This window comes from Ornithorhynchus anatinus, chromosome 12 (assembly GCF_004115215.2).
Source record: "Ornithorhynchus anatinus isolate Pmale09 chromosome 12, mOrnAna1.pri.v4, whole genome shotgun sequence".
In the NCBI taxonomy this organism is placed as follows: Eukaryota; Metazoa; Chordata; class Mammalia; order Monotremata; family Ornithorhynchidae; genus Ornithorhynchus; species Ornithorhynchus anatinus.
The window spans coordinates 9,868,635-9,895,743 of record NC_041739.1 but is presented as its reverse complement, the minus strand read 5'-3'; the positions used below and the strand labels follow the sequence as shown (position 1 = coordinate 9,895,743).

The window sequence follows — 27,109 nt, the reverse complement described above, 5'->3', positions numbered from 1 at the left end:
GAACTCCCTCCCCCTCCATACACCCCAGACCACCACTCTCCCCACCTCGTGGCCTAGTGGAAAGAGCATGGTCCTGGAAGTCAGAGGACATGGGTTCTATCCTCGGCTCCACCACTTGTCTGCCGAAGCAGCGTGGTCTCGAGAAGCAGCATGGCCAAGTGGACAGAGTACGGGCCTGGGAGTCAGAAGGTCATGGGTTCTAAATCCGGCTCTGCTGCTTGTCTGCTGTGTGACCTTGGGCAAGTCGCTTCACTTCTCTGTGCCTCGGTTTCTTCGTCTGTAAAGTGGGGATTAAGACCGTGAAGCCCCATGTGGGACAGGGACTGTGTCCATCCCGATTTGCTTATATCTCCCCCCGGTGATTTTCCATCGAAACTGTGGCGAGCATTTTCATCAATCCAGAATCAATGGGGCCTGCCTGAAACCTTTAAGTGTGTGATAAAAAACAGTCCAATTCCCCTGGCTTATTTGGTGGGGATGATGGGTCATGGGCCCAAGCAACTTTGTTTTTCTAGTTTGTTAGAGTGTTTGGAGGGGAAAAAAATATGGAACGAAGCCAGGGCATCTGGGTCAAAGCTAATGGACTGTACCGATAACAGTCTGCGGTACATTTGCTGTTCCTGCAGTTGTTTGTATCCAGCCAAGGATGGTGTTTTTCTTCTGCTCGATCATCCAGTGGAGTCGGGCCACTTGCCGAGAACATGACAACATAATGTTCTCGGTGTAAATGCGATGTTCCCCCCAATTCTTCTTTGTGAATTCTTTGTGGGGTTCTAATAGCAGCACATCATCTGATGTTGATAGCCCTCATGAAGAACAAAAGCCCTTTCAATTCCTCGGTTGAAGTGGCAAAGGAAAATGAGGAAAAACTTTTGGTAAGAATGCACTCTCTTCTTAAAGAAGGCATCCAACTGAAAAGCCCTACCTCAGGGGGCTGTCAGCCAGATTCACCCAAGCAAGCCGAACCGTTCACCCAGTTCCCGAACCAACCAAAATCCCTGGCCCCTCAGAGGTTTGCAATCAAGCAGTCAGTGGGGTTTCCTGAACATCAATCTGTGTGCAGAGGGCTGACCTAAATATCAGTCCACTTAAACACAAATTCCGACAACCCCTGTTCATCTCTTATACACTCCAGCTTTGTCTTTATCTATAATTTATGAAATATCTGTCTTCCCCACTGGGAGCGTAAGCTTCTTGAGGGTAAGATCTAACTCTTCTGTACTCTTCCTGGTCTTAGTACGGTACCCTGCACTCGATAGGCACTTGATAAATGCTATTAATCAATCACTTGCATTTATTGAGTGCTTATTGGGTGCACAGCACTGAACTAGAAGCATCAGGGCTTAGCGGAAAGAGTGCAGGCTTAGGAGTCAGAGGTCATGAATTCTGCACTTGTCAGCTGTGTGACTTTGGGTAAGTCATTTAACCTCGCTGTGCCTCAGTTACCTCATCTGGAAAATGGGGATTAAGACCGCAAGCCACACCTGGGACGACCTGATAACCTTGTATCTCCCCCAGCGTTTAGAACAGTGCTTGGCACATGGTAAGTGCTTAACAAATACCATCATTATTATTATTGTTATAATATAGCAGAGTTGGCAGGGAGCTGCCCACGGGGAGCTCATGGTCTAGAGGGAGAGGACAACAGAAGCAAGCCTCCTATTCCCTGCCTTTAAGGAGCTTACCATCTAAACAGAAGTTTCTCCACATTTTTGTATTCTCTCCCAAGCAACTAGTACAGTGCTCAGTCCAGCATAAGTGCTCCATAAACCACTCGCTGACTAAGGGTTTTTCTGATAGCAAGAAAACCCACGTCCTTGATACAGCCTTTCCCCCCATTAAGATCTTTTAGAGCTGGTTTGCTAAGCAGAAAGGACTCAGCCATCTTAATAAACTGAGACAGGGAAGCTGCCTGCTCCACAGTTATATAGGACTAGAGCTACTTTAATTCAAATGTGCTACTGAAACTTGCAGTGCTAAATAAGTCCTCCTTCAAGGAGGTTAAGCACTTGACGGAAGGGAGACCATTTGTTTAGTTTTATGATTGGCAGTGTGATTTTCCCCCGCTCAAGTATTGTAATGGCACTGGACGCCTTTATGGTTGGCATTTTTATTTTTAAGTCCTTCGACTCGGAAAAGATGTCTGCGTTGGAGGGAACCAGAGAGAGGAACTCAGTGGCTCTGGTGCAGTGGAGTCAGGGTCCCATCTGACAATCGATCAGGAGTGTTCACTGGGCAGGGCATGTAGCATGTACTAAGATCTTGGGAGAGTACAGTAGAATTAGAAGACACAGTCTCGGCCCTCTGGTCTAGGGAGGGGAGATGATTTCAAGATAGAAGAGAAAGAAAACATGGGTACGTAGATGATTGTTTATATAGAAGCAGCATGGTCTAGTGGATCTGGGAGTCAGAAGGGCCTGGGTTCTAATCCTAGCTCCTCCACGTGTCTCTGTGTGACCTTGGGTAAGTCACTTTATTTCCTCTGTGTGTCTGTTAAGGCAGTGAGCCTCATGGAGGACAGGAACTTTGTCCAACCCAATTTGCTTGTAAGCAACCCAGTGCTTAGTATAATGCCTGGCACAGAGCAAGCACTTATAACATTATAAATACTATTATTATTATTAATGGCTTCCCTCACACTTAGACTGTCACCCCCCATGGGACCTAATGATCTTATATCCACCCCAACGTTTAGGACACGGCTTGGCACATAGTAAGTGCTTAACAAATACCACAATCATTATTAGTGTTGTCTGACCTTGGACAGATTGCTTAATTTTTCTGTGCCTTGCTCTTTGTCCATAAAATAGGGAAAGAGACATTGTTTCACCGGACAGCCAGAAGAAATGACCGGTAGAAATGATCACATAGGTCTCTGTATTTCTCAAGGTGCTATGTAAAAAGATCTCCTGAGATTTCTCTTCTCAAAGCTTCAGTCCATACAGTTGGCGGGCAAGACTGATCCCTCCCCCCTTGAAGGTGTATCCTCAAGCCCCAGGTTGTCACCCCAAACTTGTGCAACGACTTTCCCCCAAGTTCCCAACACCTCGGCCACTGCCTTCATTAGTCTTTGTCTCGCTGGCTCCATCTCCCCTAAGAATGTGTGTATGTGAGAGTGGGTGACTCAGTGCATGAGCACAAGTGAGATTTTTGTACTCGTTGGGGTGTGTGTGTGAGAGAGAGAGAGAGAAGGGAGAATCCTTGTGCATACTGGTGAGTGTACAAATGAACGATTGAGTGTGAAAACTCTAATTGGGGTTTTTAAAATGAGTTCATCCAGTTGTCGTTCATCTCCCGCCCCCCACTGACTTCTCATTCATTCATTCGATTGTATTTATTGAGCTCTTACTGTGTTCAAAGCACTGTACTAAGCGCTTGTGACTGTGGGCAAGTCACGTAACTTCTCTGTGCCTCAGTTACCTCATCTGTAAAATGGGGATTAAGACTGTGAGCCTCACGTGGGACCAACTGATTACCCTGTATCTACCCCAGCGCTTAGAACAGTGCTCTGCACATAGTAAGCGCTTAACAAATACCAACATTATTATTATTCTCCATCAGTGCTAAATAATGAAGGTTTTGTTGAATTGAAATAACTACTTCAACACTGAGTCCTCCCTCTTGATTGAATACAGAATTGTAATCGGGTGGCTGGAAACTCATTTTCTATTCAAGTCTAGAGTAAAATTTTGGATATGTCAGGCATTATCGTGTCTTATGGAAGACTGGATGATTTCTAATTGTAAGAGCCATAACGATGGCTAAATCTTCTTCCAAGCATCTGGGTCCCTGTTGATGGAGAAATCAATTCAGTTGTATTTATTGAGCATTTAATGTGTGCAGAGCACTGTACTGAGCACTTGGGAGAGTATACTACAACGGTATAACAGACACATTCCCTGCCCATAAAGACCTTACAGTCTAGAGGGAGTTCACGGTTTAGAGGGAAAATCAAGATCTAGTTCTATTAAATGTGAATTTAACTGAACAGGTGCAGGAAGTTCCTTCTAATCCCAGTTGTTCTGCCTGAGGTTTTCTGGGTAACCTGGGTAAAATTACTTAACCTTTCTGGATTGCAGAAACTGGATAAATCATTGAGGATAACCATTTTTTGCAATTTACCCATTTCATAGAGATTGGGGATGAGGGATAATAGGGTAGGAGAGAAAAAGAAGCTGCAAAACTCCTAAAATTATATTAACAATTATAATTTTACAATCTGGGATGAAGCCTCCTTGGACAGGGACGCAACTGTTCTTGCTAGTGATATTAGCTAAGTACCGGCAACATATTCCTCTGAACTCGAGAGGTTTAAAGTGTAGCTCAAGCTAGAATACAACAGAACAGATGAGGAACTAGAGTGTGAAACATGGAATTAAAATTAAAGTTATGGCTGGTCGATATTATGGTTTACAGAGCCGGTGTGCTTGGAATGTAGTTTCAAGGAGAAGGATATAGATCAGGTATCCTTCTGACATAAGCTATTAAGAGAGCATCATAGTGCGAGATGGAGATGGATCATCTTATTAATACAAACGAGTATTTAAAGGAGGCTTTGGTGTGCCTGACTCAGAGCTGACTCAGTTTTCATTGCTGGAAGGGGCTATTTCCTTGGACGTGATTCAACTTTAACCACTTGGATTTCATGGAAGAGAAGAGATGAACGTGAATGTTGTTCAACTGTAAACAGGGAAGCAAATAAAGTCAATGCCTTTGAATCGGGGACATGGCCCAAAGCATGGAAATAAACTTAGGAGTCATCAGGATGAGGCGTGTTTACCCTCAACTGAATAATTGAAATGCTTTTGACCCTCACGGCTTTCACACTTTTCGATCCCTCATACTGTATATTTTAGTAACGTAAATGATGCCCCAGTAGGTGCCATCAAGGTCAGCGTTCTCTGTCCGATAGGGGAAACAAAGAATACCTGGGGGAACATTGTGACTGTTATCTTTTTTGGCCTCCTCCTTCATGGTTTTACCCTGCACTAACCCCTGTGGACCTGTTGCCGTGAATGGGAAGCAGGGTAGCCTAAGGGAAAGAGCACGGACCTGGGACGCAAAGGAACCGGTGTCTAATCCCAGCTCGGCCACTTGCCCGTTTGATATTGGTCAGGTCACTTAACTTCTCTATGCCTCAGTTTCCTCATCTTCCTCACTGCCTCCCCCGGCACCAACTCCCGTCTGTGCCATCGAGGAGACTCCATCCTGGCCCGCCTTCAGGATGGGAAAGAGAAGAACACCCGCAGCGTGAGGCCTCCCTTAAATCTTGGGAAGAATAATGGCTGCGGTAATCACTGCTGTAGCTACAGGGGTGCCCTGGACTCTGAGCCACAGAGAGTCTCAAATTCTTCCCTCGCCACAGCACCTGACTGATTTTTTTATTCTGTGTTCTTGCCCGCATTTGTGTCGGTTTCTTGGATCGTGAACCTTCCGAGGGACAGGGACCATACCTAAGTCCCACCTGTGTATTCTTTCCCAGTGCTGGTGCAGTGCTCTGCCCACCTTAAGTGCTTAATAAATACCATTATAACTACTAGGAAGAAGCAGCATGGCCTAATGGATAGAGCATGGGTCTGGGGGTTAGAAGGATCTGCGTCCTAATCCCGACTCTGCCACTTGTCTGCTGTGTGACCTTGGGCAAGCCACTGAATTTCTCTGTGCCTCGGTGGCCTCGTTTGTAAAATGGGGATTAAGATCGGGAGCCCCGTGGGGGACAGAGACTGCGTTTTACCCAATTTGCGTGTTTCCACCCCAGCACTTGATACAGTGCCTGGCATATAGTCCGTGCCTAACAGATACCATTGATTACTACTCATCTGTAAAGTGGGGAATTCAATACCTGTTTTTCCTCCTACTTAGACTGTGAGTCCCATGTAGGACAGAGACTGTGTTTGACTTGTCTGAAGTTAGCACTTAAGAAATAATTATTATCATCATTATTCACTTCAATCCTAGAATCCACTCATTACCATTCTAATTCCCCATTACACTTTTTGTTCCTCCCAAGCCGACCTTATTTCGCCTCATTCTCGATGGCCTCTCTTCCACCCGCGTGCTTATGGCCCCCCTCCTGCCGGGAACTCTCTTCTCCATCAGATCCACTAACTAGGTCACAGATCTCCCCATCTTCAAAGCCGCATTTAAAATTCCCAATATCCTCCAGGAGGAATTCCCTAATTAATTTTCTTCTCCTAGATAATATCCTCCCTCCTAGCACTATTTTTCTCACATCCTTTCTGTTGGGTTTATATACTCCATTGGTTAAGCACCTGCTTATTCACCCGTTCATCTTCCCATTCCCTCATCCTCTCAATGGTAAATTATTTTGTGTTTGACCTCCGCCTGCCATTAGATTAAAAGCTCTGGTGTGGAGAGATGCGTAGAAATCAGCCTAGCCTAGAGGAAAGAGCATGGTCTTGGGAGTCAGGAAAACCGGGTTCTAATCCTGGCTCTGCCACTTGCTTGAACTGTGAGCTTGGGCAAGTCATTCAACTTCTCTGCGCCTCAGATTCCTCATGTGTAAAAATGGAGATTCAAAACCTGTTCTCCCTTCCTTTCAGGCAGCCCTATTTGGAACAGGGATTGTGTCTAATAGGATTATTTGCATTTACCTCAGAGCTTCGCACAGTGATTGGCACATATGTGCTTAAAAGATACCATTATTATGGTAATAATTACAACCCCTACTGGACTCTGCCAACTGCTTAGTACAGGAGGCACACAGTACTTTGGACTAACTGATTGATTCTATTTCCCTAGCTTGGCTGTGTGAACTAACTTTGTTTTATGCTGAGGCTTCCTTACTCTACAATTCCTATAGGATAACTTGGTTTGCTTTGCTGCTTCTTACTTGTAATCTCACTCGTCAGGGACTTAGCTGCACTAGCCCTTGAAGTTGGTGCCAGGTAATGAATCTACAGAAGAACATAAAGCTTCCTTTCTAAGAAACGATGAGTCCAAACCAGGAATATCTTAAACAAAACAAAAAATAAAACCCATGGCACGCTGCTCTGGCAGAATGCTTAAGTTCATGTCCCAGAGGCAGGCTGGGGTGAGGTGGACATCAGAGGTCTGCTGTGTAACCTTGGGCAAATGATTTCACTTCTCTGGGCCTCGGTAGCCTCATCTGTAAAATGGGGATTAAGACTGTGAGCCCCATGAGGGACAGGGACTGTGTCCAACCTGATTAGTTTATATCCACCCCTATGTTCAGAACAATGTTTGACACATAGTAAGTGCTTAACAAATATCTTACACCATCATCATCAGGTCCAGCCTGTTGGAGCCCTTGTTCTCCATTACTACTTGGGATCAACCTTGAGCCTTCACGTTATCCTTTATTGAACCCATTTAAAATGACCTGAGATGGAACATAATGTACTCCTCATCAGGCCAGAACTGCAGCTTGAGCCTGCTGCCCCGAGAATCTACACGGCTCCTCATTTTTAAGCTCTGAGAGATGGTTTCTTGCCAGTTTATTGGAAAGCTATAGGTGGTTGGCAGATTATCTTGGTTTCTGGTTCACATCGTTTTATGGCACGGGATGTGCAGCTGAGAAATTTAGCTGTAAGAGATAGAGCAAAGAGTGGTTCAGAAAGTAAATGACTGCCGCCCGGGGGTATGTTTTGTTAGGATTTTTTTCGACTTTTAGCAACATGCTCTCCTTGGTAGTAGAGCTCAGAAGCATGATAGGAAGTGTTGGGATTTGCCCTGTTCACTAGATTGTAAACCCCTTACTATTAATAATGTTATTTATTAAGCGCTTACTACGTGTCAGGCACTGTACTGAGCGCTGTGGTGGATACAAGCAAATTGGTTTAGACACAATCCCTGTCTCACATGGGACTCACAGTCTCAATTCCCATTCTACAGATGAGGTAACTGAGGCCCCCGAGAAGTGAAGTGACTTGTCCGAGATCACACATCAGACAGGTGGTGGGGCCGGGATTAGAACCCATGACCTTCTGACTCCCCCACCCGTGCTCTCTCCACTATGCCATGCTACTTTCCCTGCCCTTAAGGGCTGGGATTGCCTGCTGTTTTCATTATATATTCCAAGTGCCTAGTACAGTACTCTGCATACAAGAGGCAATCAAAAAAAAAATGCTTACTATGTTCCAGGCACTGTATTAAGCGCTGTGGTGGATACAAGCAGATAGAGTTGGACACAGTCCCGGTCCCACGTGCGGTTCACACTCTCAGTCTCCATTTTACAGATGCGATAACCGAGGCACAAAGAAATGAAGCGACTTACCCAAAGTCATGCAGCAGACATGTGGCAGAGCTGGGATTAGAACCCGGCTCCTTCTGTCTCCCCGGCCTGTGCGCTATTCACTAAGCCACGCTGCTTCTACTGATGATGACTGGGAAGGAGCTGGAGACGTTTGTGCTGTTTGTAGAGTTACTTAATTCAGAGACTCCCACCGACGAGGGGGGTTTTCAAAAATATTTCTGGATTACAAAGAGGGCTCTCTGATAGGACATTGTTTAGTTGAAAGGCCAGAAGAACACCCTCTTTCAGGTTACCCTGGACAGCATCCTCTTTCTCTACAATGCGAAAAGTCTCTCTTCATTATAGGAGACTCTGTAAACCGATGAGACATTGAACCACTTCACTATTAAATTGTCCCTTATTTTTAAAGCAAAGCACATTTGTTAGTACGAACTCCAGACGAGGGCCAACTGCCTCGAATAAGTAGGTGGAGTGGAGTAAACTGATCTCCTCGTCTGCGATATTCGTCTCAGCCCGGTTGCTTTGTCAAAGGCTCTTTGTGTCACATGAGGTTACGCTGCACTGAGAAGAAGGATGAAGCTCACTAAGAAAGCTTTTTTCTCCTCATTTCGGTCAATCATTTGTTTTTAGAGTGCTTTCTGTGTGCAGAGAACTGTACTGAGCGCTTTGGAAAGTACAATATAACAGTAAACGGACACATTCCCTGCTCAAAAGGAGTATATGGTCTAGCGGGGGAGACAGACATTTATAAAAATAAATGACAGCTATGTACATAAGTGGTGTGGGGCTGGGAGGGGGGAAAGAATAAAGAGAGCAAGTCAGGGCTGATGCAGAAGGGAATGGGAGAAGAGGAAAGGAAGACAGTCATGGAAGGCCTCTTGGAGGAGACGGGCCTTCCAATATGGCTTCTCTTCACACTTCAGTCAGTCGGTCAATTGTTATTGAGTGGTTACTGTGCAGAGCATTGGACTAAGTGCTTAGGAAGATAGAATACAGGGGAGTTGGTCGACATGATTCCCGCTCACAGGAAGCTTAGAGTCTACTGGGGGAGACAGACGTTAAAATGGATCAGAGGTAGACGAAATAGTATTTACATATTTACATATCAGTGTTGTGGGGCGGGACAGAGCGCTTCAGAGGTACACGGAGCCGAGTTCAGCCGACGCAGAGGGGAAGGCAGATAGGGAAATAGAGGGCTAAGTCAGGGAAGGCTCCTTGGAGGAGATGGGATTTTAGAAGGGTTTTGAAAGTGGGGAGAGAGGTGGACTGTCGGATCTGAAGGGGGCGAGGGGTCGCAGGTGGGAGAGATGAGGCTGAGGTACAGAGAGTAGGTTCGTGTTAGAACAGCGGCGTTCGTGTGTTGGGTGGTGGTAGCGTGGCTCACTGGAAAGAGCCCGGGCTTGGGAGTCAGAGGTCATGACTCTCCTGGCCCTAGCTGACGTAACAGTGTCCTATCTTCTTGCGATCTGCTGATGATCAGATTTCTCTACTCACCTTTGGGATCAAGTCACTGGCTGTGGGAGACGCTTGGGAGGAAGGTAAGGTGAGAGGAAGAGAAGGTCCGCTGCTTGGCCGACCAGTCTGTGGGGGTCTGAAATGTCTCTGACCACTGAGAGGCAGCGTGGCTCAGTGGAAAGAGCACGGGCTCGGGAGTCAGAGGTCATGGGTTCGAACTCCGGCTCTGCCACTTGTCAGCTGTGACCGTGGGCAAGTCACTTCGCTTCTCTGTGCCTCGGTTCCCTCATCTGTCGAATGGGGATTAACCTCACGCGGGACAACCTGATTACCCTGTACCTACCTCGGCGCTTAGAACAGCGCTCTGCACATAGCAAGCGCTTAACAAATACCAACGTTATTATATCAGAGAGGCTACGTAAGAGGAAGAGTGCTGATTGAGTGCCTCAAAGCCGACGGGGAGGAGTGAAGAGAGACAGAGTGAACGTTTTTGTAGAAAAATGATCCAGGAAGCAGAATGAAGCATGGGCTGGAGAGAGAGGAGACAGGTGCAGGGAGGTCAGAGAGGAGGTTGATGCAGTAATCCATACGGATGTGGAGTTTCCTAAAGATCACTTCAGTTTCCTTCTCCTCATAAATACCATAGTTATTCTGCCCAGATCTGCAGAGGGAAGTGGACTCTTCTTTCTAATGATGCACACTGCTGGCAAGGGGAGCCCAAGCCTTCAAGAAGGCAAGCTATGATTTTCTCCACAGGGAGACACATCTGCATTCAGCGTACCCTGTGCAAACTCTTTATTGAAGCTACAACCAATTTACAAGATGGATCACATCGGGGGTTTTTTTTGCCACCGTTAACATCAACTTAGATTTCAGTCATTTGTTTCACAGCTGTGAATTACAAAAAATTTACATTTTTGGTTCACAAAATCACCACAGCTTGACATTTCTGCTCAGAGAAAACTGTTTTCTCCTTCATCCTTTATTTATACATCCATTAAACTGCAACAATGAACTTTCAGAGATTCTGAAATAGAATTTACTACGAAACTTTAGTGCAAGCATTTTCTTTGAACCTAACAAGCTTTTAGCAGTCCAGTGACACGAGAGAGACCTCGAAAGCCTTATTTTTTATTTAGATGGAAAATATTTGTACCAGGATATTTTAGGCAATATTGCTTTATAATGCTAGATCCAGTGTCTTTTGAATTCAGTGACACCCTGTTAAATACTGTCTCTTACCTGTAATATTTCAATATTTAGGACTCCTAATTTTGGTTTAAAAAAACACATTTAAAGGACCTTAGCTTACTATCACCCGCATATAATCTATTTTCTGCATATAACATTCACAAAATTCAGTTCTATAGAAAAGCATCTTTAAAGTAATTTGACTTTACAGGATTTCTTTTCCCACTGATGAATTGCGATCAAGATGAATATCATTAATTTAGAAACATCGATGAAAATGAGAAGCGATTTTGGAGTTCACTTCTGGTGAATATAAAAATGGTCAGTGACCCTAAAGTACACCGAGAGAAGGTGAAGTAGGTTAACTTAAAAGGCTGCTTGATCGTGGGATACAAAAGCAGGAGTTGAAGGGAAGTTGATTTAGCTCAGTGGCTAAGGAATGGGATTGATGCCTACAGGTTTATATATCCTCTCTACAATGTAGTGTTGAGAAAATGTCGTCTTTTGGAAAGGTGAGTTGAAATATTCTTTTTTCTTCCCTAGAAGATTGAAGTAATAGGAGAAAAAGACCAAAGCCAGTAAATCCGGGACTGTAAGCTCCTTGGGGGCAGGGATCATATCTTCTCATTGTACTGTACTTTCCTGTACTGGATTCAGTGCTCAATAAATACTATTGATGGGTTGGAACTTTAAAGGGCATCTGCACTGATGCAATCCAGCATTTCTGACACATCTGTGTTTGGAGAAAATGGAGGATGTTTAAACTGAATTTCCATCTCCATCAATAGTATTTGAGCACTTACTGTGGGCAGAGCACTGTACTAAGTGCTCGGCCCTGTACTCAGCGCTTTCTCGGACAAGGTCCCCTCAATGGCTTAGGTTGGAATCACTATCTTTTTCCTTTGGATCGTTTGGAGCTAGGTGTAAAAACATAGGTTCAAGCCCAAATGACTTCTAACCTCATTCTCACTACTAGGTTATACCTAGTTGTTAAAGTGCTTACTATGTGCCAAGCACTATACTAAGCGCTGGGGTAGGTACAAGTTAATTAGATTAGACACACTCCCTGTCCCACATGGGGCTCACAGTCTAAGTAGGGGGGAATAAGATTTAATCCCCATTTTACAGATGAGGAAACAAAGGCACGGGGAAGTTAAGTGACTCGCCCAAGGTCACACAGCAGACAAGTGGCAGAGCTGGAATCAGAACCCAGGGCCTCTCATTCCCAGGCTTGGGTTCTTCCCGCTAGGCCACACTGCTTCCCGTAATAAGGATCTGATAAGCGACAAGCTCAAGCACTAGGTAAAGACAAATCATCTTTCTTTTAAAGTATATTTTACTACTCTAGTCATTTTCAAACTTTAAATAAAATTGCATTCTTGTAACGTTCCACCCACCCTTCCGAAGAAGTCCAGGCAGCGGGAACTTCTTCAACGAGAAACATTTAATGATAATGTGGGAGGAGAATCCCTTGATCAGGATTTGAGGCCTTTCCGCCTTAATCCCCCTAAGTCAGTGCTCGAGAACGTCTCATATCCCTCTGACAAAATGGCACGAGAACATCGATGAGGACTCAGAGCATACCATATTATAGTGAGATAGTTTTGTACCTCTCACACCTCCTTTGGTTCCTAGAAACTCTGTCAAGTATTAAGCTGTTTTTGCGATTTCTGATGTACAAAAGGAGGTGGATTGGACAGGTAGGTGTATTTTAAGAATATGAAAATATATAAAAAGGAACCATTATAAATTAGATCTCTATTTTAATAAAAAATTCTGCATTTCCCACTCAGAGTCCCACTTAATAACATACTCATAGTCAATTCAAGTAGATCCTGAAGCACCCTCCCGAATCATTTACACTCCTACAGGAAAAACAAAACGAAACAAAAAAACAAATAAGCCTTTAGACTTCAGATGAGATTCTCAGAAGTGAACTGCACTACTTGGAAATCTGAAGATCCGTTTGATTTTATGATGCCTCCCCGTGACCCAGTGAGCATGACTTAGAATGAATTTCTTTTCAGTTTAAAAAACCATCTAAATCACTAATACATTTTGTCAGGTCTTGCCACGTTATTATTCATTTTCTTGATGCTACATAGTTTTAAGAATCTTGCTGAAATCCCTAGAGTGTCTCCTATTTTCCATTACAGTAGAAAACCCTTTCCTAGTCTAACACTGGGCTGCGTGGAAGAAGGTCATTTTAGAACACCAGTTTTCACTACGCATTTTGATAGCTATTGGGTAATTAGAGAAGGGCTTTCTGTCGGTGTGCGTCTATATGGGTGGGTAACGACCTCAGAAGAAAAGGTTGTTTGCAGCGTCGGTCAAGACCAGGTACCATAAAATGAGTTTTCTCCAAAGAGAGAACATAACCCTTGTCATACAGAATGGGTGTTAAAACGTGGAGGTAGGTTGGGGGAGGGAGGGTGATGGCGGGGGCTGTTTGGAGGGTGGGATTTGTGAAGGAGGTGACAGAGAACTTCAGCCTGGGGGTGTCCTTGTGAGAGGAGACCCAAAAAGACCAACTGGAAGGATACCTAGCTTTGCCAGTTTCTCCCCTCAGCAACCTCTCATTCATTCTTTTAATCATTCAATCGTATTTTTTGAGTGCTTACTGTCCTATGAGCTTGGAAAGTACAATTCAGCAAAAAATAGAGACAATGTCTCCTTCCCTATCCCTGTCCCTCCGTGAATCTTCCCCAGAACAGCTGTCTCCTGCATCTTTCCTGCATCTGTTCCACCAGAGAGTTGCCTACATTAAAATGCCTTCTTTCAAACCCCAACTGAGAAGGGGTCCGTGGAGTGCCCATTTCAGCTCCTGTTTAGTGTATAACCTTCTCGTCACTAATATCTTTTCAAATCCAAAATATGAGGCCAAAGAGGCCCGAAGGAGCCTGCATTCTATGAAGTCTTCTTGAGGGTGATCCAAATGAGGAGCGGGTGAAAGGTGAGGCCTGATTTGACTGAGAAACGTCTTCAAATCATGAAAAGGGCATCTGAAATCACATTGCTTCTCCTGTGTTCAGACACTGGGGTTAGGCCTGTACTAGCAAATTTACCAGATTAATTCAGGACCCCAAATCACTTATGCCTTAGTTAAATGTATGCCTGTTGTGGGCAGGGAACGTGTCTACCAACTCTGTTTATACTGCTTTCTCCCAAGTGCTTAGGACAGAGCTCTGCACACAGTAAGCACTCAATAAGTACAATTGATCCAGCCCACTAATCACATACTTCAGGGCCCCAAATTTCTTATGCCTTAGTTATCCACCACTTTCTGGCAGAAATGGTTTAGGTCTTTTTCACTTAAAGGAATCGATTTGTTTACTGGTACATATCTGTAAGCTCACGGTGGGCAGGGAAAGTGTCTGTTTATTGTTGTATCGTACTCTCCCGAGTGCTTAGTACAGTGCTCTGCACAGAGTAAGCGCTCAATAAATGCGACTTACTGACTAAACCCCATTTAGTCTGTTTGAGCACTCGCTCAGCGGCAGGGTGAGGTTGTAACCAGGCCCTCTCCTTCCCTCTTCAGATCACACAGTCGCCCATACTCAAGAGGTTCAGGGGAATCTCTCCTTTGTGTTATGGCTAGCTCAGTGTCATTCTCAGGTGCTGCTCCTCATTGCTACATTAGCACTGCCCTTCTGGAACTGTGTCAGTAGCTTCAATCGATCAATTCATCAATGATCGCCTCCTAAGACACCTCATCCTCTTAGCCTAATTTGGCCTCCTCCAGGATCATGAGTTCTTTCAAGCCACGATCAGGATTTAGCCACTAGAATCCGGGCCAAGTCACCGGAAAATCTTCCTTTACCAAGCCACTGCGCCCCAGCATCCTCCGCTCCCTCCAAAATGTGGCAGTCATCTCTGCTCAGACCAGGAAGAGAAAGCTCACATTTCTTGGCCTCACACGCAGACTAGGTCTCTTATGGGCAGGCAGCCTTAATAGGCCTTAATAGGCAGTAAATCTAAGGCAGGTTACAGGGCCCCTCCTTTTCTTATGAGCTAAAAGTTTTGTTTGAGCACTCAGTGATGAAACCACCCAGTTTCTTCCGCCAGACTCTGCGTCACGTCTGAAAAAAGGCACTGAGAGTGGTCCTTGTCTTCCAACTGCTTTCCTGGGGCAACTACCAATGATTTCTGATTACAACCAAAGTTTCAGTTCCAAAGACATCTTGCCTCCACCCCCCGCTCCGGAACGAATCGTGCCCTGAAGCAAACTGGAGAGTCATGATAACACCCCAAGCCCTCCCACCCTTCCTCAGGAACTTAGGCACAGGTGGTGCTATCTCCTCGTCCACTCTAACTCGGTCCTGTCTTCACCCGAGCTTGAGGCTAGACTCACCTGAGAGACTGTGACACTGTGACAGCCTTTCATGGGAGCCTGGATCCTGTGACTTTCTGGGGCCACCACTGGTTTCCCAGAGTCAATCCACCTGTAGTTTTGCCCTGAAGATGGTTGCTTAAATGTAAACAGCTGTGACTGATGCGAAATGGGTTCGATTAACCTCCTGGGAACAGCTCTTGACTTTAGCGCGGTTCACCCAGGCGTCCACGGCATTTGACTGGTAAACGCATTTGTATTTGGCTACGTAAGTGTTACCTCCCGGGCAGTTTCCCAGCAGCAGTGACAAAGCCCCCAAATCCAACGGTTCAAAGGGTGAGGAGCAAGGGAGAGAAGGGAAGCAAAAAGCTTATCATTCAGCAAGTCCACTATCCTATTTATGACACGATAAGTGACTTCCGGAGGTCAATCCTAGCACGGGTGGCTGACCCAGAAATCTCTGAGGTAAATGTTTCACGGAAAACCCCCCAAAACAGACAAAAGTGGCCAACTCGGCTAAACCAGAAAGAGCAATCGATATTAATATAATAGCAATCGCTCTGTCATAACCGAGCAGCGGAAGTAACTCAAATGGAGGAGTGTGAAATCATACGTGAACATGCTCTTGTAGGACAGAGTCCTGCCGTTTCTAAATGGAAAAGGAATGCAGTTTGTACATTTCTGGGGGTTTCGCTGGTAGCCCGTCACGGAGAGAGACTTATATTTTAAGGAGCGGCAAAAGATGCTGCTCTTTGCCACTGAGGTGAGTCACAGAGGAGAGAGAACCAGGCAAAAAAAATCCCTCTGTGGCAGCGAACAAGCTATGGAACCTTAGCTTCCGTTGTCGGGTCTGACACAAACGTGGCTACCCGTTGCTCACACGCGTCACCTCCCACACGCCCTCCTGCCCCCTAAGGTGTTTACCAGTCGAAATTCAAGTTACAAACTGCCCCCCGGGCCTTTTCCTCCCTTAGAAACAGCATCGCTCCGGCATAAGTTATGATAGTCTCCTGGTAAGGCTTAGCGGCAAATACATACTCTATCCATATTTCAAGGAGCGGGCCCTGATTTTTTTTTTCTTCTAGATCTGCATAGCTCTTCGGAGTCGACGTTATACATGGCTTTCGTAAATTATACAAGTATTTCTGTCCTTGGCCAGGGCGGCCTCCGGAGAGTCCAGTCGGGTAGACGGGGGGTCGGCGGCCTCCGGCTCCGTGGGGGCGGGCTCCGTGGACGGGAGGACCGGAGGCTCGGGCCGACTGGGTTCCAGTTCGGGAGGCGGGGAGGGCGCGAGCTCAGGGGACGCCCCGTCAAGGGGAGGGGCCGGCTCGCCGCGGGGTTCGGCCGGAGGCTCCGGTCCTTCGGCCACGTCCCCGTCCTTCGGCTCCAGCTGCGGCCCCTCGGGGTCTTCCATGTGGTCCCTCTTGGACCGCGGGTGGACGGACACCTTGATGGCGATCTGCTGGGGCTGCTCGTGGAGGGACGAGGCGTCGGAGTCGGCGGTGGGGGAGTCGCTGCGCTTCAGCGCGTTGGGGATGGTGTAGACGTCCTCGCCGTCCGGGGCCTCGGGGCCCTCGGGCGTGTGGCGCACGAAGTTCTGGCCCTGCTCCTCCAGGCCGACCACCTCCATGATCTCCTCCATGATGGTCCGGCAGTTCATGATGAGGGGAGGGAGAGGCACGCTCCGGGCCAGCTCCTCGATGTAGCGGGCAAACTCCATGGTCTTGAACTGGGTGACTTTGGCGAGCTCGAGCGTTTTGGCCGAGGTGATGATGGGGATGCGCTTGGCGATCTCGAAGGCCTTCTGCAGCTTCTCTGCCCCCTCGGTCCGGAAGAACTCGTTAATGGCTTTCTCGGTTTTCTTCAGGTGGCTGCTCATCATGCACAGCCTGGTGATGTTCAGGACCATGACGATGGCGAAAGCCACGAGGCAGACGATCATGTAGTAGATTCCCATGTCCCCCGAGGTGAAGACGACCCTCAGGGTCACCGTGTTGTTCACGCTGCCGTAGGCGTTCGCGGCCACGCAGGTGTATTTACCTCGGTCTGAGAAAGACACCCGGGTGATATTCAGCAGGCCGCTCTCGTGCATCCACCATTTTCCTGTCGGAAGGGAGAGATAGGGGACGTCAGCCGGAGACGCACGTTTTCCAGATTTAAGGACACGTCCGGGTAGCGATGCCTGTCTACTAGTTTTGTTTTCTGTCTCCCCCTTCTAGGCTGTGAGCCCGTTGTTGGGTAGGGATTGTCTCTATCTGTTGCCGAACTGTCCAAGCGCTTAGTACGGTGTTCTGCACACAGTAAGCGCTCAGTAAATATGACTGAATGAACTGAATGAAGCCCTCTTTTTTCGATGGGATTTGTTGAGCGCTTACTATGTGTCGGGCACTGTACTGAGTGCTGGGGTACATATAAGCTAATCAGTTTGGACACGGTCCCGGTCCTACATGGGGCACACGGTCTTAATCCCCATTTTACAAATGAGGTGCCTAAGGTCACCCAGGAGACAAGTGGTGGAGCTGGGATTAGAACCCAGGTCCTTCTGACTCCGAAGTCCGTGTTCCATCCACTTGGGCCACGTGGCTTCTCGAGGTCACGTTGCTTTCCAGGGCAATCATTTACTGCTTAGATCGGAAGCCAGCTGGCTGAGAAAGCAGTGTGGCCTAGTGAGGAGGTTGGCATTAGGCCAGCTAAGTGTGCGGGCTGGATCGGAGTAGGAAATCGGGGAGGTAAGGTAGGAAGGGGCAAATTGATGCTTTAAAGGGTATGGTGAGGAGTTTCTTCTGGATGTGGAGGCGGATGGGCGACCACCGGCGGTTCTTAAGGAGTGGGGAAACAGGGACTGAACAGTGTTGTAGAAAAACGATCCGGGAAGCAGAGCGACGTATGGACTGGAGTGGGGAGAGACAGGAGGTAGTGAGGTCAGCAAGCAGGCTGATGCGGTATTCGAAGTCGGAAAGGATAAATGCTTGGATGAACACGGTAGCAGTTTGGATGGAAAGGAAAGGGCAGAATTTAGTGATGTCACGGAGGTTGAACTGATAGCATTTGATGACATGCTGAATATGTGCACTGAATAATAATAATAATAATAATAATGATGGCATTTGTTAAGCACTTATTATGTGCCAAGCACTGGTACAAGGTAATCAGTTTGTCCCACTTGGGGCTCACGGTCTTCATCCCCATTTTCCAGATGAGGTAACTGAGGCACAGAGAAGTGAAGTGACTTGCCTAAAGTCACACAGCCGCTAAGTGGCAGAGCCGGGATCAGAACCCATGACCTCTGACTCCCAAACCCGTGTTCTCTCCACTGAGCCACAAGTGGATGAATCAAGGCCAACACCAAGGATACGGACTTGAGACAGGGTGGATGGTGGTGCTGTCTACAGTGATGGGAGAGTATGGGGAGGACAGGGTTTGGGTCTTCTGACTCTCAGGCCCGTGCTCTTTCCACTGGGCCAGGCTACTTCTATATCTGTAAACACCTATTCCTCCTCGGCACATGTGTATATAAGTTTATCCAACTGTACATTCAATTCTTTAGTTTGGTTATTCTGTATAAACTTGGATCTCTCTCTCTCCCCTATTTGAAGGTAAACTTCTCATTGGCAGGAAATAGGTCACTGGCTTATTTTGTGCTTCCCAAGCACTCAGCACAGTGCAATGCACACAGTGGGTGTTCAATGAGTATTACTTCTACTACCGTCTTCTCACCTCATCCCCCCAGGATTGTCATTTTCCCAGAAATCCAGCTTCCAAGCACAAATGACACTGAATCCCCTTCTTTGCAGGATCCAGGATGTCTCTCACAGAGTCCAACCACCAACCAGGAGTAACCTCTCTCTGTCTCACGCCACGCAGAATCCACGAGAAGCAGTGTAGCCTAATGGGTAGAGCACGAGTAAGAGGACCTGGGTTCTAATCCCGGCTCTGCCACTTGTCTGCTGTGTGACGAAGTCATTTACCTTCTCTGTGCTTCAGCTAGCTTATCTGTAAAATGGCGATTAAGACTGTGAGCCCTAGGAGACACGGACTGTGTCCAACCCCAACGCTAAGTACAGTGCCTGGTACATAGTAAATGCTTAACAAATACCATCATTATCAACGCTGAGAAACCTCCCATCCCCAGGTCTCAGGACTCCTATCTGGAATGAGAAGGGAAGTTGCCCGGCTCCGCTCTGCAGCGGGAGGAAATAGCTAAGAACCACCAGGCCAAAATGGTGGGGCTTGGGCCGGCCAGACCCAGTGGCCAACAAGTCCTGAGTATTCATCGATTCATTCGATCGTATTTATTGAGCACTTACTGGGTACACAGCACTGTACTGAGTGGTTGGGAGAGTACAATAATAAACTGACACATTCCCTGCCCACGACGAGCTTACAGTGCTAAGCGCTTAGTACAGTGCTCTGCACACGGTCCGTGCTCAATAGATACGAGCGATTGACTTGGGGCAAACGTTCCACTCCCCAAGGGAAGCAGGGAAGGTCCAACCCTTCCGAGCCGTGTCCTCAGCTCACACCCCTCAACCCCCATCCTTCCCCCCCGCCAGGAGCCAGGCAGGTAACGCCGTCGGCTCTTTCTAGGTCTGACCCAGCGCAAATGGCTCCCCACTCTGGGTGAGTGGCTTTGAATATTTCATGAGCTGTTTGTACTTTTCAGCCATTTCCCCCCCCCCCCCCCGATAAATACTCACTGTTCTGCTGCAGACAAAGGATCACTGACTGCAGCAAGAAAACTTCCCGTTTGCCTTTCTCAGAACAGAAAGTTCCCAGAACGAGTCCCTGCATGCTAGTCATCTGCCTTATTTGCCTGTGTTTGGGCTGTTTGACAAAAACCAAAATTCTTCTAAATTCTATTTTCTAGTTGAATGAATGATTTTAGTCATTTACAAATGAAACACAAAAGTAGGAACGCATTTAGAACATTGCCTTTGCTGACAGAGTATTCCGGGATGTCTTCTCTCATCACTCCTATCTCTGAAACCCCTGCCCCTCTTCCCAGAGACAGCCTGAGAGTCATAGGACCTGGGTTCTAATCCTGTCTATGCCACTTGCCTGCTGTGTGATCTTGGGCAAGTGACTGAACTTCTCCGTGAACCAATTTTCTCATCCGTAAAGTGGGGATTCAGTGCCTGTTTTCTCCCTCCTACTTAGGAGGTGAGCCCCATGTGGGACAGGTACTGTATTAGAGAAGCAGTGTTGCCTAGCGGAAAGAGCACGGACCTGGGAATCGGAGGACGTGGGTTCTAATCCCAGCTCTACCACGTGTCTACTGTGTGGCAAGTCACTTCGCTTCTCTGTGCCTCAGTTACCTCATCTTTAAAAAGGGGATTAAGACTGTGAGCCCCGTGTGGGACAAGGACTGTGTCCAACCTGATTACCATATATATATATATATATATATACACACACACACACACACACACACATATACATATATAAAGGTATTATTTATTATTAACTTAATAACTATTAGGGCATTTGTTAAGCACTTACTATGTGCCAAACACTGTACTAAGTGCTGGGGTAGATAAAAGCAAATCAGGGTGGACACAGTCCCTGTCCCACGTGGAGCTCACAGGCTCAATCCCCATTTTGCATATGAGATCACTGAGGCACAGAGAAGTAGTGACTTGCCCAAGGTCACACAACAGACAAGTGGCAGAGCCGGGATTAGAACCCATCTTCTTCTGACTCCCAGGCCCGTCCTCTATGCCATGATGCTTTTATATATATATATATTTATGGTATTAAGGGCTTACTATGTGTCAAGCACTGTTTTAAGCACTGAGTTAGATACAGGTTTATGAGGTTGGAAACAGTCCCTGTCCCACATGGGGTTCACAGCTGAGGCAACTGAGGCACAGAAAAATTAAGTGGCTTGTCCAAGGTCACACAGTAAGCATTTGGCAGAGCCGGAATTAGAACCCAGGTCTTCTGACTCCGAGGTCCGTCCTCTTTTCATTTGGCCATGCTGCTTCTGAAAGTACTTTATTAATCAGCATGTTTGCTCAGTGCCTTCCCAGGCACAGTACTCTGGGATCTCCAATGATTAATAGCCTACAAGAAGAAAGGAGCTGCAGACTTTTCATAGAGCAATATTTTAGCTTTGGGCTGATCTTGAAAAGTAAAGGACAATCAACATTTAACGCTAGGCTACACAGATAAATCTTTCTAATTTAATAAACAGTATTCATAAAAATAACTTTAATTGTTAACTCAATACTAAGACAGGCTCACAGGGCAAAGACATTAACTTTTTTTTTAGAAAAGCAAACTGCTCTGCCTTCAAAAGAATAGATAGCAAACTCCATAAAAATCCAGATTCTCTACTTCGTACCTGGTTAAATGGTGCTGGCCCCTGACAAATGGTAATTTATTTGGACTCTAATTGTTAAACCAATCAATAGTATTTATTGAGCGCCTAATGTGTGCAGCATGCTTAGTGGCTGAGGGAGAAGACACGATCCCTGCCTTCCACAAGAACAAAAGAACAAATGCAGAGACAGAAGGAGAGCTACAACTATAACCTTAAAGGAAGTTCACTTTTACGCTGCCAATTTTTGTTACTATTGCAGAGCTTTTAGTTCTATAAAATCTCTAAAATTCTCTCTTAAGAAAGGATGTGAAAACGGATGAACTTTCTCAGCTTAGTGGCATGTGTTGTGATACTAGGGCTCAGTGTAAACCAAAAGAAATGAAAATCCGTATAAACTATCGAAAGTTCAGTTTAGCCAACAGATTTTCGATCTCTTCCCCTAAAGAATCTCTCCCCAAGACAACTAACGAGTGCCAAAATGGACTAATTTATCTTTGGTGTACTCTCCCTTAGCCCCGCGCACTGTCTGCTGGAGGACTGAGGTAGAAAGCCGTGTGGTCTAATGGAAAGAGCCCGGGCCCGGGAGTCAGAGGACCTGGGTTCTGATCCTGGCTCTGCCACTGTCCGTTGTGTGACCTTGGGCAAATAATAATAATAATGTTGGTATTTGTTAAGCCCTTACTATGTGCAGAGCACTGTTCCAAGCACTGGGGTAGATAAAGGATCATCAGGTCGTCCCACGTGAGGCTCACATAGTCCCCATTTTACAGATGAGGGAACTGAGGCACAGAGAAGTTAAGTGACTTGCCCACAGTCACACAGCTGACAAGTGGCAGGGCTGGGATTCGAAATCACCTACCTTCTCTGTGCCTCAGTCCCCTCATCTGCAAGATGGGGATTTGATACCCGTTCTCCCTCCTACTTACTCTGGGAGCTCGACGTGAGACCCGATTATCCTGTATCTACCCCAGCACTTAGTACAGTGTTTGGCACATGGTAAGCCCTTAACCGATACCACAATTATCATTATTATTACTATAAAACCACTGTGAAACTCTGGGATGCCTGTTCACCAGTCTCTCCTTCCCCACATCTACCTAGACAGTTAAGAGAAGCAAGTTGATACCCTCTAATTTTGGAGAGCAATCGTGAAAAGCAATGGTAGGTAATATGGCTTGTTTGTCCTATTTCTACTTCACCGTCCAATCTAAATAGGAAGTTTCCTCATCCACTAACACACCGTTCAGTGGCTGCTGCCGGATTCAAACATCAGAGGGGCGGTGGTGCAGGTCTGACACGGTGATTTTGTGTTGAGGGTTCCCGGCCGGAGAATAATAATCAGTAATAATGGCATTTACTAATTGCTTACTGTGTGCCCGGCCCTGTACTAAGCACTGGGGTAAAGATAATCAGGTTGGACGCAGTCCCTGCCTCACTTGGGGCTCACAATCTAAATAGGAGGGAGTGGGATTTAATTCCCATTTTACAAAGGAGGAAACAGACACAGGGAAGTTAAGGGTCTTGCCCATGGTCACGCAGCAATCAATCAACTGGTGGTACTTATTAAGTGCTTACTATGAGCAGAGCACTATTCTAAGCCTTTGGGAGAGTAATAATAATAATGTTGGTATTTGTTAAGCGCTTACTATGTGCAGAGCACTGTTCTAAGCGCTGGGGTAGATACAGGGTAATCGGGTTGTCCCACGTGAGGCTCACAGTTAATCCCCATTTTACAGATGAGGTAACTGAGGCACCGAGAGGTTAAGTGACTTGCTCACAGTCACACAGCTGACAAGCGGCAGAGCCGGGAATCGAACCCATGACCTCCGACTCCCAAGCCCGGGCTCTTTCCACTGAGCCACGCTGCTTCTCACGCTGCTTGAGTAAAGTTCAAGAGTATGAGCAGACATGTTCCCTGCCCATAATAAGCTTACTTACAGTGGCAAATGGCAGAGACAGGATTAGAACTCAGGTCCTCTGACTCCCAGGCCGTGCTGCTTCTCCACCGTTCATTCATTCATTCAATAGTATTTATTGAGCGCTTGCTGTGTGCAGAGCACTGTACTGAGAGCTTGGGAAAGTACAATAAAAGAGTGACATACCCTGCCCACAGTGAGTTTACAGTCTCGTTGGAATGTGGCTCAGTGGAAAGAGCCCGGGCCTGGGAGTCCGAGGTCATGGGTTCGAATCCTGGCTCTGCCAAGTGTCAGCTGTGTGACTGTGGGCAAGTCACTTCACTTCTCTGGGCCTCTGTTCTCTCATCTGTAAAATGGGGATTCCGACTGTGAGCCTCACGTGGGACAACCTGATTACCCTGTATCTACCTCAGCGCTTAGAAGAGCGCTCTGCACATAGTAAGCACTTAAACACCAACATTATTATTATTATTGGGTCGGACACAGACCCTGCACCACGTGGGGCTCACAGTCTTAATCCCCATTTTCAGATGAGGGGACCGAGGCCCAGAGAAGTGAAATTCTCAGGAGGACACGGGATGAACAGTGGCGGGTGGAGAGAGGAAGAGGAGGGGCCTTGGGTGACACAGGCAAGACTGGATTATGTTCTCTACTCCTCACCTGCCATCTCTCAGAAACTGGACGATCCAACAGCTTCCTAATTGTCGAAGCCTTAAGTAATCATCTGTTCTATTTACAGTCCAAAAGTTGAGTCAAACGTGATCACCACAATCATTTTCAGCTGTCAAGAATGTGACTGTGCTCTCCCTCTCCTCCCACACCTGGCCGCTTGCATCATATAATAATAATGATGCCGGTATTTGTTAAGCGCTTACTCTGTGCAGAGCACTGTTCTAAGCGCCGGGGGTGATACAGGGTAATCAGGGGGTCCCACGTGAGGCTCACAATTAATCCCCATTTTACAGATGAGGTAACTGAGGCACGGAGAAGTGAAGTGACTCGCCCACAGTCACACAGCTGACAAGCGGCAGAGCCGGAAGTCGAACTCATGACCTCTGACTCCGAAGCCCAGGCTCTTTTCACTGAGCCACGCTGCTTCCCCATCATATGCGGCATAGGATACAGCAGAAAGCTAATCTGGGGCCTCTCGCACAATACTGACACAGAATCGTAGTGTTTAGGAAAAAAGTAGCCACCTCGCCTAGCAAACGTTTGATACCAAGGAGCTATTTTGACCTGGGGCGGTAAGAAACTTACTAACAACCCCGGAAGTCTCAAGCGAAATAATATAATTCCTTTTTATTTGCCTTGAAACAGACAGCCCTGACTGTAGTGAAGTTCCCTTCGGAGGTCCTTAAGAGCCTTCTGGAGCTAATTATGGCACGTTGTTCAGTTCCTCCCACACAGGCTTTTTAAAATTCTGAGTCCAGATACAACCTTCTTTTCTGCTGTCAGAGGGAAACCTGAGAAGAAATCCCCGAGTTTTTCACTCAGATAAGAATAAAGCCACGGAAGCTGACACCAAAATGACGGCATTCCAAAATTGAAACCATCAATCGATCGGTATTATTTATCGAGCACCTAATGTATAACAAGTGCTTGGGAGAGTACGGTAGGATTAGCAGATGTGATCCCTGCTCCCAAGAAGTTTACGACAGATTACCGTTCAAAGGAGAGAGGGCCATGGATATGAGGTAACCGTTGAGAGGGATGGAAGTTTACAGCTAGCCCTTTGCCCGGCTCGGCCAAGGATTACACAACTACTCTGTTGTATTATCCTCTCCTAAGTGCTTAGTACTTAGCAGCAGAGAAGCAGCGTGGTTTACGCGGAAAGAGCCCGGGTTTGGGAGTCAGAGGACATGGATTCTAATCCCGGCTCCCCCACCCATCTGCTGTGTGACCTTCGGCAAGTCACATAACTACCCTGTGCCTCAGTGACCTCGTCTGTAAAATGGGGATTAAAAGTGTGAGCCCCACATGGGACAACCTGATGACCCTGTATCTACCCCAGTGTTTAGAACAGTGCTTGGCACATAGTAAGCGCTTAAATACCATCATTATTATTTACTCCAATAGTATTTATTGAGCGCTTACTATGGCCAGAGCACTGTACTAAGTGCTTGGAATGAACAATGCGGCAACAGATCACATTAAGTCCTCAATAAAGAGCTCGGGCTTGGTAGTCAGAGGTCGCGGGTTCTAATCCGGAATCCGCCGCTAATCAGCTGTGTGACTTTGGGCAAGTCACTTAACTTCTCCGTGCCTCATTTGCCTCATCTGGAAAACTGGGACTAAGACTGTGAGCCCCACGTGGGACAACCTGTTTACCTTGTATCTACCCAGCGCCGAGAACAGTGCTTGGCACATAGTGAGTGCTTAACAAATACCAAAATTATTATTATTATTATTAATCAATATCATCGATTGATTATCCCAGTTGTGTGTAATCTATATGTAAATCTACCCCACCGAGAAGTTCCTCCTACTCCAGGAAGATGCCGTTCAATTCTTTTAAATGGTATTTCCTAAGCGCTTACTATGTGCTAGGCACTGTATTAAACACTGGGGTAGATGCAAGTTAATCAGGTTGGACCCGGTCCATGTCCCACGTGGGGCTCACGGTATTAATCCCTATTTTACAGATGAGGGAACTGAGCTAAAAAAAGTGAAGTGACTTGGCCACATTCACACAGCAGACGTGTGGAGGAGTGGGGATTAGAAGCCAGGTCCTTCTGACTCCCGGGCCCGCGCTCTGTCCACTAGGCCACACCGCTTCTCAGGCTTCACTCTATCTTCTTTCTTGGCCCCAGAAGCCAGACCTCAAAGTGGAGCTGAGTGGAACGGTGGCGAGGAGTTCAAGGATCTCTCACACACTCTGCTTTTCAACGGGCTCAACTGAAAAGCCCATACGATCCAATAAATTGGTAATTTCTTAAAACCCAATCCAACAGTAGTTCAAGGAAGAACCACTCACTATAAGAAATACACAATACAAATCTCACTAATTCAGATTAAAGTGGGTAAGAGGAGATTCCGGCTGAATTAGTGGAAAAAGCCTGAAGTGGGATGTCTGTTGTTAAATGCGGCATTACTTCAGGATGAAAAGGGGAGAGTTTCAATCAATCAATTTAGAGTATTTATGGAGCACTTACCTGTGGGCAAAGCACTGTATTAAGCACTTGGGAGAGCACAATATAACAGAGTCAGTAGGCATGTTCCCTGCCCTCAGTAAATCTGCCTGCGTATCTAGAATGAGGGCTTCTGCGTAATCAATTCATCATCTCACCCCATCCTGCCTCACTTCACTGATCTTCTCTACGCCTCAGTGACCTCCTCTGTAAAATGGGGATGAAAACTGTGAGCCCCATGTAGGACTGTGTCCAACCTGATTAAGTTGCATCTAGAGAAGCAGCGTGGCTCAGTGGAAAGAGCACGGGCTGTGGAGTCAGAGGTCATGAGTTCGAATCCCAGCTCTGCCACTTGTCAGCTGGGTGACTGTGGGCGAGTCACTTCACTTCTCTGGGCCTCAGTTACCTCATCTGTAAAATGGGGATTAAGACTGTGAGCCCCATGTGGGACAACCTGATTCCCCTATGTCCACCCCAGCGCTTAGAACAGTGCTCTGCACATAGTAAGCGCTTAACGAATACCAACATTAT

General features: G+C 46.6%; 1 protein-coding gene and 1 long non-coding RNA gene across 3 annotated transcripts in view; one reads left to right on the top strand and one right to left on the bottom strand.

Moving 5' to 3' along the window:
* The window catches only part of LOC114815516, a 160,270-nt gene that overhangs the window by 99,730 nt on the left and 33,431 nt on the right, over positions 1-27,109 (top strand). The gene's annotated exons all lie outside the window — the stretch shown is intronic.
* The window catches only part of MFAP3L (microfibril associated protein 3 like), a 31,784-nt gene continuing 20,404 nt past the window's right edge, over positions 15,730-27,109 (bottom strand). For both annotated transcript variants that reach the window (XM_016228564.2, XM_029076689.1), the window contains exon 3: positions 15,730-17,315. In XM_016228564.2, coding sequence (XP_016084050.2) covers positions 16,324-17,315 — 992 coding nt within the window. In that variant the 3' untranslated portion in view covers positions 15,730-16,323. The remainder of the gene's footprint in view (positions 17,316-27,109) is intronic.